We start from the raw sequence: 12,509 nt of genomic DNA on the forward strand, positions 1-12,509 counted from the left end.
AAGAAAGTTTAACAGATCACTAATTTATAGGTAAAGTAGATGAAAGGCAATACTAGTTACTGAAGTGCCAGAATACTTCATTCATTATTTGTAGGTATTAACTGCTGATGGATTAATACAAAATCAGAGATATACATATGACTTTTCCTTGCTGAGACACTATTTATCCTTAGGATCACCTCTCAGGAACTTCATTTTTGCAGTATAGCAAAAAAATGCATTTTGAAAGAACATGTCCCAGTGAAATGTTCTCAGATGTTTCATCTTGTTAACCCTCTGACACCACAAAAACTTAAATACAGAGAGATGACAATTTTTCAAATACAATTTTTGTTCTGTTTTATAATATTACCTCCCCCTGTTCTGAAATTTTATATTCCAGAAGATCTTATTAAGAAGCAATTGAACACGAATATCCTTAGATCTATGAAAAAGACTTATTACTTCAACTTTTTATTTTCTAAAGTAGCTGAGAAAACTCTTCTCAGTGGGAAACCTTGATTTAAAAAAAAAACCACAAAAAACACAAAACAGAAAAGCCCACAGCATGCAGAAATGAAGGCTGTCCAAAAAGATGCTCTTGCCACCTCCCCAGGATTACCAATAAAATTATCTTAGATATTCATCAGTAAGAGTTCAGCTGAAATATCACCATTCTAACCTTCAAACTGTTAACAGTGGTAGAAAAACCTAACTAAAACATTACCAAATCTTACCTGTCGAATTATACTTTTTACACAACGGATGGGAAGGCCTTGATAATTGGATTTGATTATCCATTTCAGGAGATGATGTCCAAGTACTTCGAAGACCATACATACATCTGGGATTTAATTAAGGTTAATTTCCAAATAAAATTGTTGAGGAGATCAACACAAATGTCTGCGTACTGGCTAAAGCAATCACCACCCTGTTAGAGGGAAAACACTTCCCCCCTAAAACAAGCAGAACACAGTATATGTTTTGGTATAATATTTCAATTGTACGTGTCATATGTAAGAACAGTGCCCAAATGCAAAACAAATGAAACATTTTAATTATACAAATCTTGTCAAGCGCTTCCATATATTAACAGCAACATTAGGGTGAACAATGAAATAGGTAATTCTAGAAAATAATTATTTTTTGTTTTCTTTGAAGCAGTTAGAACTACTGATTTGGCTTATGATGTCTAGCTTCTAATAAATTTTCAATGATATGAATAGACTTTTAACACCAAAAGTCTGCAGCAACAGTGTTTTAGAAATTGAACCACACTAGAAATCTTTCTGATTAGGCTCAATTAAGAATCACTTGACAATAAAGACTCAAGTAGTAAGAGAATGGATCTCTTACCACCTACAGTGTTAACTGCAGAGAACAATGTCAATCACCAAAAAACTCAGGAACAAAAAAAAATGCAGAACTCGGAAGCAACATGCAAGAAACACAATGCCAAAAAGTTTAATTTGACCCAGTATCTACTACTGATCTGCAACACAGGCCAACAGAAGATGGTCAGGGAGAAGTATTAGGGGAAAAAATAATGTAGGAGCCTCCACTGATCTGTGGTTCAAGGGCTTCCTAAGATAGAGAATCTACACTTAATATACCTAGGTAGGTTATCTTTCCATTAAGAAAGTATTCAGATATTCAAGCTAAGTTTTTTTTTAAGTTTTATCAGCCATAACATTCCCCCAAGACATTAATGATTTGATCAAGTTAATCCTCAGACATGAGCTGCAAATGACCCTGACATCCCTGGAAATCAGAAAGAATGTTAAAATCTTAACTACATGAACCTGTAACCTTGCAAAGAATAATGTAAAACAAATAACAGAAAATGAATTGACAGATACTGCAGGAAAATCTCAATGGATGAAATCAGACTGTATCTCAAGAGACCATTCATAAAGAACTACACACTGTTAGGGGAGAAATCTTACCTAACTTCTAATCAAGTTAGTAAGTTTTACTAACTAGAGTCATGGCAATGATCTTAAGAGTCATGGTCTTAACTGCTGTCAAAATGAGATTTACCTTGTTTATCAGTTTATCATTTACATTCTTCTCAAGTACCTACCTATATGCATAAAGCTAACTTAAGTTTTGAAATCTACATCCCTTATGCTGGAGTTAGATCAAAGTTAAAAGGTCTCAAGACTGGTCAAAGCACATTGTGAAGGATGGTAACATTTTGATTGTTGCTACCTTTCATCTCCCTTCATGTTCCTTAATTCCTGTATTAAAGGAGACAGTGAATAGTCATTTCCCAACCATATCAATCAAATCTACTCAGAATATTATAAAACTCTGTTCCATGCAGAAAAGGAAACAGTCTTGGTTACTTTACCACACAAGCACCCTATGAACAGAAGTCATTAGCAGAGCACACAGCCATCAAAAAGGATGAGCAGAGCACAAGAGCCCTGCACGGCTTATTAACCTAGCCCACACAGTGAAGTTGCAATGCTACAGCAACACAACAGATTTCAGAAAGGCAAGACACTGCAGTATTCAGAGATGAAATTTAGGACACCCGCCCACAGCCCTTCAGACTGCTGCTGCTGCAAACTGTCCAATGCAGATTCCTGTCATTCCTTGCACTTAGGGAAGTGCTAAGCCTTGCCAGTAACCAGAAGAGAAATGGGTGCAGGGAAGTGAATAGTTGAAAGGCAAAAAGAGGGCACCAAGTAGGAAGATGCAAGGAGACAAGGCAGAGGCAGGCAAAGAGAGGAGGGACACAAGAAAGAGAAGTGATGTCTACCTGAAAAAAAAGATGGCAACATTTTGCTGGGAGGACTCAGACAAACTCAAGGCAGTGCTCAGCACTGGGCAGAAGACACACAAGAGGCTCAGTGTTTAGAGTAGGTATTCAAAAAAGTTGCCTGCTTTACTATTCTGACCTGAAAAACATCAATTGTCAGCCAGACTGCCCACTACAAAGTGTTTGAGAAAAGCTGTGCATTAACTGTTGGGAAACCAGCCTCACATGCCCCAGGATCTTCCTACAGCACCAACATCCTGACAGATGAGTACGTCCAAAAAGTCCTCCACCAAAAATAAACCCGAAGCCCACCCAGCAGACATGGCTATTCTGAAACACTGTGAAGCAGTTTGGGAAATATCTGAAAGGGGGAAATTGAGCAGAGCAGCAAAGGTGAGAGCAAACATAACATGAATCAGCTGACAGGCTTAAGTACTTAAAACTGTTCTTTCTTGACTAAAAGCTTACCAGCAGGTATCTATCTATCTATAAATGCACATTACAGAAGCACTTAAGAGTTTAGATGAGGGTTAGACACTAGTTAAATGAAATAAGGTTCTGGTACCAACATAGAACACTTCTGGAAGGTATCTCAGATGCTTCTGGATTGGCAGCATTTATGCTTTATGTCATGTAACTAATGCTGTATATTCTTTGGAGGTAATTTTATTATAATTATTATAATGTTCGATTGTGTCAGGAACGTTTCCTTCCTTATCATTTTACTTGTCTCTCCAAACACTTGTTTCATTATGTGGTTATCTGAATATTTTATTTAAAAAACACTACACTCAAATAAACATTTATTAAGGCTCTAATAAATATCCAGTGCAGACAAACATAATAACCTACACTTACTGAAAACACCAAAGTTTGGGAATTCTGTTATTTCCTGGAAAAAAAAAATAAAAAAATCATAATTGCAATCTTTTTAAAATGCTCAAGTAGTTAAAAAAATTATCAGCCTAGCATAGCACAAGACACACTGTTAAAATCCCTTTGTATATAAACACTTCTTACAGCTCCTATGAGAAAGATGACACAGTGCAGGCCAATGACTCTGCACGTTCCCAGCTCTGTGCTACACAGCTCTTGACAAGTTTCCCTGTCTGGAAGCTCCACAACATTTTGTGGTATTAGCCATCCAAAGGATTCACCCACCTCTCTTCTGTCTTGCTTTAAATTTTAAATGTATTCCATAACCAATGATCTAGCCTCTATGAAGCATATGTTGTTTTAATTTACAGTCAAGGAACAGATATTTAGTGACTTGCCCAGAGGAAGCTGGAAACAGCAGAGCATGGAAAAACTCTCCAATTCCTGTATTTCTCTCAACCTGTTTAACTCAGTAACACTAACGTAGCACTAACAGGGTATTTTTAAAATGGAAACAAATAGCAGCAAAACATTATAGTCAGTTACCTGCTCCCTCCCAAAAGAACCTGCACCAAAGATTATTTTCCTAGAAGACAAAAAGGAGTTGGTTAAATCATCAGTGCAACAAACTGCTGCTCAAATTGGCAATGCAACTCAGGATGCACAAGCTGTTCACAAGAAAACTCAAAGCATAAGATACTTGATCCCATATTTTCACTGCTGGTTAGGACTTTGACAGACTTCCAGCTGTAATTTCAATTTGAGTGCAGTGTCAATCCATCCTGTCTGCTGTACCTTTCTGAAAAATGTACTTCTCGGTAAGGCAGGAACATCTGCCTTCCACATAAAACAACTTGTATACTGTCAGAGTTTTCAACATGAAAGTAAAACTGCAATAAATAAATCAACATCAGCTGTCCGGATGGTAACGCAAAGCTATCTGAACCCTTATTTTTCACTAGTACGTTGTCTCTTTTGGCTCTGTCAACTTAAGTGCTGTATTTCAAAAGATAAAGTTTGGATATGCTTTCAAAATATTATCACCAACAAAATTTACTCTCCATACTTAGGAATGGCTCTCACCTTTATACAGACACATACATAATTGTGAATCTTAGTAATATTTTAAGAATGTTATTGGGAAACTGCTCTGTTAAACAGATTAAAAGTTATTTCTATGTATAACTATGAATGCATTTTCTTATTCCCTATTTCATATTAGAAAACAGCAAGTAAAAATTTCTGATTTCTAAAAATAACTTCGATTATCCCTCAATTGTACAGCTGTCAGCTAAAGACCTGAAGTGCTTTGGTTGCATTATTTCTTCGTGAACAGTTATACAAAATAGATATATCTATAAAATACTTCTTAATAAGCATCTCAGCTCAGTTCAAACATTAAAACATGTTTTTTTGTAGCACAACAGCTACAAGAAACCCTCACCAGGGTTCTTTGCCTTACTGTGTTAAGCAATTTCCTTGATCACAAACCATTTATATTCAGATTGACATGACTATTGGCAACTGCATGGTTTATTTAATATGACGATAAAACCTAGGCAATAAGCAGACTACACTAACTTCACCTACATTTAAGCACATTTCTACCACGGCAGCTGACAACTGAAGCAACCAGGAAACAAATCTAAATGGGACAAAGGGAAAGCAGTTAAGATGCCATTCTGTAACTGAGGATACTTGTCCCCACGCTCTCGTAATTTATGCCAAGAGACAGATGGATAAGATGAAAACTGCCTGCATTCTTCTCCCTGAAAGGATGCTTTCTAGCAGGCATTCATATTTACTGACAGTAACTTCTTAGAGGATGAGAGTAGATGAAAAGCACCTTAACCTGATCTGCTGAAGACTGAAGGCCCATCACCAAAGTCAACCCAGTGTTAAGCTCTTTAGAGCAGGAACTGATTAATTGTCTGGTAGTATGAAACCATGAACAGTGAGGTCTGTTATTAGGGCTCCAAGTATACACATAAATACCAGCTGTAACAGTAAATGAAAGCACAGCAATATAATAAGCTGCTAAAATGTCTAATATAATTAGCAATGAAAACTCACTTTAGCTCAACTCTGAATCCAAATGCTTTCAAAGACACAAATTTTTTCCTGAGAACAATATTCCATCACATTTTACTGTGTCTCTCCTTTCCTAACACTCCCTCCCTTCCTTTTTTTAAGACAGCATTTGAAGATGAGGATGATCAGGGGACTGGAGCACCTCCCGTATGAAGACAGGCTGAGAAAGTTGGGGCTGTTCAGCCTGGAGAAGAGAAGGCTGCGTGGAGACCTCACAGCAGTATCTGAAGGGGGCCTACAGGGATGATGGAGAGGGACTCTTCATTAGAGACTGCAGTGACAGGACAAGGGGTAATGGGTTAAAACTTAAACAGGGGAAGTTTAGATTGGATATAAGGAAGGAAATTCTTTCCTGTTATGGGTGGTGAGGCACTGGAATGGGTTGCCCATGGAGGCTGTGAATGCTCCATCCCTGGCAGTGTTCAAGGCCGGGTTAGACAGAGCCTTGGGTGACATGGTCTAGTGTGAGGCATCCCTGCCGGTGGCAGGGTTGTTGGAACTAGATGATCTTAAGGTCCTTTCCAACCCTAACTATTCTATGATTCTAAGATAAAGCTTTAAAATCTTCGCCAAAAAAAGAGGCTAACACCTGGACAAAAGAAGCTCATACAAACAAGAGAAGAATCTCCATGCCCTCACACTTCCCACAAGAAAACACAAACCAGCTTCTTCACAACACTGACAATTTTCTCTCTTTATCAGCGTAAAGCAAAACGTATTTCCTATAAGCCCCAGTTATTACAAACCTTTTCAGTAAAACTCCAATTTTTACATGACCTATCTCTAGTTCTAGCAGAACATGACAGGATTCATGAGAATTTTCTTTTTTGCAGCGTGTTTAGAAAAGCTAAGCTGCTTTCACTCCAGTGACTGCATTACACACTGGACTACCCTTTGCATCTAGGTTAATGCATATTTAATGTAATACTAACTAGAAAAAAAGCCAAACTAAATGCTTACTTATGTCAGCAGATCAGTTTTAATGAAGATGCCATGTTTTCAAAAGGATACGAATTCCATTCATTCCAGAAATTTTGAAGTCATCAATCAGCTGCACAACCATATCCTTGTTGGGATCATTAGGGTCACTTTCACGAACCTAAACCAAGAACGGAAACACTGACATTTTAGGGTAAAAATCACTTTAAAATACTAGCTAGTTAGCTTTTCACATGAAGTTAAAACACTATTTTGGAGCTTCAGAAATCACAGCAACAAATAACGCAGATACGTAAAAAGAGTTTAAAAACAATATTCTGCTCCATTTTAAATTATTTTTTATGTTATTACTGATACTGAGCACTGGATTGCATGGGTGGTACTTACACATTTGAGCAACTTTATTTCATCCAAGGCTGTTTCTGTATAATGTTGGGCACTTTTGACAACTTTCATTGCAACAAACCTTTTCCCCCTTGAAAAGAACAAAAATATTTTCAACACATGCTTTGAACTAAAATAGACATACTTCAAAGCCTGGGAAATTTTGAATAAACTATTTCTTAACCTAATATATTCTGACAGAAAAAACTGACATTACAATTAAAACCAGCTTCTATCAATACTCTGTTAACAGTCTGATATATCGAATATTCTGTCCCCTTGATGCTAATGCCTTTAAAAGAAGAATTTGGTTACATATTTTATCATTCAGTCAAGGTTTATTTTTCCATTTAAAACAATTAAAAACAGTAGCTCACATCTGCATTTTCAAGACAACATGCAAATTCAATAAGCAAAGCTAATTTGTCAAAGAAAACAGATACATACTTATTTCTGAGAGCTTTTGTAAGCTAAACCCTTAACCAAGTGCAAAATAAGACTGCAGACATCTTTCTCCATGAAAAGATAGCAAACATTCACAAAACTTTATCATGCATGTAAAACAAAATATACTCCAAACAAAATAATGTATAAAGTTTTCTTACTGCATATCCCAGCATAGCCAGACTGTAGAGAAGTGTCCCCATCCTAACTTCCTAATAACATGGTACCGGCCGTTGAAAAGATCACCAATTTTCACCGGATGATAGCCTCCTTTCATGAAAAAATGAGAAGAAAAAGAATATTCAGAAAGCAAAAAGTATTTCCCAGGTTTTCAAGTAATTCTTGTAGTATAAATCTTTCTCTTCACATTGTCCTGTACTATAAATAGGGTATCTAAAGAGTATTTTACTCCGATGTTAAAAAATCTATCTTACTTGGCCTGGAGGGAAAAAACTCATGTCCTGTAACTAGTGTAGAGTTTATTCACCCTTCTCTCTTATGGCTTTTATTTACGGCAAAATTACCATCTGTTCTCTATTTCCCCAGGCTTATCTTCCACTTCACAGAGAGTACAGGAAAGATCTACATTATTTCTTTTATCATATTTGAAGCTTCTCCAGTCAACATACTTTGGATGATTGTAGAATCCTAACAGAGATTGTTTTAATTCCCATTTGCTTTCTACTAATAAAGGCAGCAATAAAATACTTCCTGAGAAAATGTTAAGAACAATGCAGACTTTACTGATGCTCTTCTGCTTGGCTCCCGACCCATAGCAGCAATGCATTTTTCTCATTTCTGAGGTTTTTACAGTGAGGAAGAAGAGAGAGCAGGCAGCTATGGACTTTGTCTGAACTGCTTTTTAATTAATGAAGTTTGCAGTCCTAACTTACACCACTACACAGGTCCTCAAAGCCCCATTTGGCAGAAAGGCCAATGGGACAGAGCAGGCTTGAGCCTCAGGTTTCCAGGCAGTGTGAGAAGGTGTAATGATGCTTTTTGTTTCCTTTGTATTTTAAGAGGCATTCTTTCTCCCAGTCAAATACAGGCAAGTCAGTGATCACACAGGATTATTATTATTCAGACCTTAACACACGAACAACAACCACCACAATTTTGCCTAAAGTGCACACAAATCTCAGGCTGCACCATGCAACCTTCCAGGACATTGCCCAGCAGCAGACTCCGAGCAGCTGTCAAGGAATCACTTGACTCCTTCTGGCCCTTCACAATGTCTCACGCCCAACTGTCCTCTGGCAGGATCCTCAGTTATTGACTATTCCACTTAAAATCAGGAAAACCTCAAGACTACTTTCTCTAAGTTCTATATTTGTTTTGAAATCCCCTGAAAATCTTGTGAGAACTGCTGCTGAGTTAAGACAACAATGTGAACTTTTCATTTCCTTGGATTTAAAACAGGGGCTCTGCTCTTACCTCCTTTTTATCTGTGGAACAGCAAAATCAAATCTGGATATATTTATATCCTTTCTTTGCTAGTAACATCTTTTGCCTTAACAGAAGAGTTTATTTGTAAACTTTTCTCAAAGGCTTCCAGAGCAGATTAATAAATTTAACACAACTGTGCAACAGAATTATAAAGATTACATATTCAACAGAATGACAAAGCTTAATATACTGCTTTCAATGTTGGCATGTATAAACTGAAACTCAAACACACAGAGCTTCAACATTTGTATGTTAAGGTGTGACTTCAAGTTTAGCAGACACTCACTGGTTTGATCACATCCTCAAATACAAGCTGACCCATCTGACACACTGCAGCCGCCCAAGCTCTGGCACGTAATACCCCTGGCAGAGATCCAAACAGCTTGGGCCAGAGCAGCAAGGGAGCAGCACTCACAAGTATGCCTCTCGACAGGGGCCAGTCTGAACCAAGTGACAGCAACAAATAATTCCAGATGGGCAGGCCAAGTCTCAGCTACATACAGCGCTGGCTTCACACACTTCCCTGTCCTGCTGCCTCCAGGTTTATACCACCACAGAGGGTAGAGCATGCTCACAGGCACAGAAATGAGTCTGATGTGCACAGGTAGCATGGACAGACACAGGGTGCGGTCTCAGCTCACCCAACCAAACGTAAGGAGCTGAAGTTCCATCTTTGCCATGACTATTTTGCACAAGAATAACCTTTACATCTTTAACCCAAGAGAGTTATACACTATCACACACAGTATTTCATTTTACAAATCACTAGGTATACAGACACCACCATTTTCAGTTAAAAAAGAGCAAAGGAAAGAAGGCCCTAGTTCAGGAGCATGGCATTAGAGGAGGACGAACACATACGGACCCAGGTTAGGGCCAAATCCCAGGACTCCCCGCCACCACCGGAAAGGAAATGTTCATGCAAAGCTGTCAGGACAACCCACCTAGGAACCTAAAAAGGTATCTTCCACTGCTGAATTGTGTCAACCTAAGAATGCGTAACATTGGAAAGCAAGGAGTTCCCACTTGGCAAAGAAAGAAAACAAATCAGTTGTGGAACACCCAACCAGATTTACACTTCCAGAAAGCACTGGGGACATCGACTTACGGAGAGTAAGTGCTGACTATTATGATGTCCACTTCGTTTGCAACAAGAAACTGCATCAGCCACGTAATAAGCCTACATCTACTGCATCTTCATTATTAGAGAAATCTTGCTGAATGCACACATACAAATCCACACTGATAGAAACATTAAAAAACAAAACTAAATTTTAATTTGTCTATTTAACTGTCTTTGCAGTAACAGTTGATGAAAATATTTAAAAAAATGGATAAATAAAATCATATTTTAAGACAGCTTTTAAATGGCTTAAACCAACAACAACAAAATTATACTCTTTGGTAAATTATTTCCATAAAGCTCTACTCATCAGAATGAAGTGATGGATGTAAGTGGAAGTTAAAGAACATACAGCAATTCCATTACTTAAAGGTTTGTATTTGTGAAATGAATCAAGTCAGGTGACCTGACAGCTAGAACTACATGGAACACTTCCACGTAATTCATTATAGCAGTATCATTTCTTCCAATTTGATTTTTGTCCTGCAGGTATCATTGCATGAGAACAGTGAGAAGCATGAAATGTTACTCTCTCTGTATCTCCTTTGCAAACAGATATGATTAAAAAACCTGAAATATATTTAACACCCAGTTTTAACACCTCTCTATGGTTTGCAAACAGATTTTAAAATTCAATAATTCAAATATTTCTGAAATGTTTTATAATTTCCCTAAACATTTAGTTCTACTCAATCATTCCTTTGCAGTTATACAGCTTCAGATGTATAGAAAAACACTCATAGTTCACGCAGCCTTCTGCACTGTCAGAACGGTGTAAGTGGGCCTTCAGGTACATAGAAGAATGTCCAGAAGTAAATTTCTGCACTAAACAAAATATCTGCCTTTTTTTGTTAACATGTTAACAGTGTAACACTCAACAACAAAGAATTTAAATACAGGTAGATGTATGCCTCCTTAAATAGCGGAGGTAAGCAAGTGCCTTATAAGGCTGCCTCTCTGCAGATAGCTTTTGGCCTACTTGTGCTTCAAAGGGTCAAAAATCAGAAAATTGGGGTAGTTTCTTCCCATCAGAGGCAGGACAGAAAACACCCTACAGAGGAAATCCAAGACACCAAAGCCAAGTTAATAAACTGGGGGTTGATAGAGTTATTTTAGTAAAATGTACGTACTGCAAGAATAACAATACTATATATGTACAAGCCATGTTATTTTGGTCCCTATAGCATGCCATAACTAATTATAGCAATACATGAGCGTATGTACAGATACCAACAGCAGCAGCATAATCTCTGAGTATATACATGGGCACAAGACACTTTATAAGCCACGACAGGTGCAGTTTTGGCAATAATCGATCACCATTTCTGTGCATATTACTCCCTGATTATTCACATCCACAACACATTCATTTACAGGTTGTGAACCACCAGGTAACAACACTTAATTTCAACATATTTTAAAAACTGGCGTCATCCTACAAGAAATGTAATTATTTAAGTTCTACATAATACAGGAAGTATTTCTAAACAGTCATAACAAGAAAATATCTATGCAAAATTAATGGGTTGAGAAGAACAATATCGGTATTTGAAAATATACAATGTATAAGTGGCACTGCTGATAACATAACAAAAAAATCCTTGTGCTATTCACTGCAGCACACACAAAAAAGTGTCTCTCACTGCTAGACAGTGCAACGGCACTCAAGAAAGAGGGTCAGAAAAATGAGATCATTATTCCTAAATGTCTTCTGAATGCATTGGTAACTGTAGCTGGCTAGTTCTATGTTTGTACAGGGAATTATTCCCTTTGTGAACTGGATGAATGGGAGACATCTCCAGGGCCAAGGATGATGATCAGAGAAGCAAAGAATCCCAATTACATCCATGACACAACTGGCTCTTAGAAAAATCTCCAAGTGTTTCAAAGCTTTTCAGAAAAGAAGAGAAACTACCTTCACTGTCTAAGTATCCCTCAACAAACCACGCAGCTGGACTTTCAGTATTTCCATTCCTTAAACAAAGATTTGACCAGCATTTAATGTAAATTCAATGACACCCACAGAAGTCATTTCACAGATTTAAACAGGCCCTGGAGGAAGTCCCAGGGAACAGTGGGTTAGTCTGTGCTTTACACATATGGCTGTTAGCTGTCTCTTTCACATTGGATGCTAATTCAAATTAATCCAATTTCCTGATTAAAAATACTATTATGACTATGTGCTAACCACCATGTAACGTGGTGAAGATGTGAGCCCAGCACATAGGAATTTATCCTTAAAATGTAAAAAAGAAAATCAGTAACAGAAATGCCCAAGCACTGGGAAGTACAGTTAACTGGTAAAATGTTGGATTAATTAAAAAATTAATTATATACCACCTCCTCAAAATTGCCCTCCTATGAAACTTCAAGCTGGAGTTGAGAACAAATGAAGTATTTCTGTGCCTAACTCAAAAATCTGGGAGACTGTCATTTTGGAGATAGTATGAGGAAGACAAG

General features: G+C 37.5%; 1 protein-coding gene across 5 annotated transcripts in view; it reads right to left on the bottom strand.

Annotated features, from left to right (window-relative positions):
- Positions 1–12,509, bottom strand: part of SRPK2 (SRSF protein kinase 2) — a 151,292-nt gene that overhangs the window by 31,844 nt on the left and 106,939 nt on the right. For all 5 annotated transcript variants that reach the window (XM_062638270.1, XM_062638269.1, XM_062638266.1 and 2 more), the window contains 4 exons: positions 7,642–7,750; positions 7,040–7,127; positions 6,725–6,812; positions 717–823 (listed from right to left, as the gene is read on the bottom strand). In XM_062638270.1, coding sequence (XP_062494254.1) covers positions 717–823; positions 6,725–6,812; positions 7,040–7,127; positions 7,642–7,750 — 392 coding nt within the window. The remainder of the gene's footprint in view (positions 1–716; positions 824–6,724; positions 6,813–7,039; positions 7,128–7,641; positions 7,751–12,509) is intronic.

The sequence above is a fragment of the Pezoporus occidentalis genome, unplaced genomic scaffold (assembly GCF_034315485.1).
Source record: "Pezoporus occidentalis ecotype Australia unplaced genomic scaffold, CSIRO_AGI_Poc_V1 ctg56, whole genome shotgun sequence".
Lineage (NCBI taxonomy): Eukaryota > Metazoa > Chordata > Aves > Psittaciformes > Psittacidae > Pezoporus > Pezoporus occidentalis.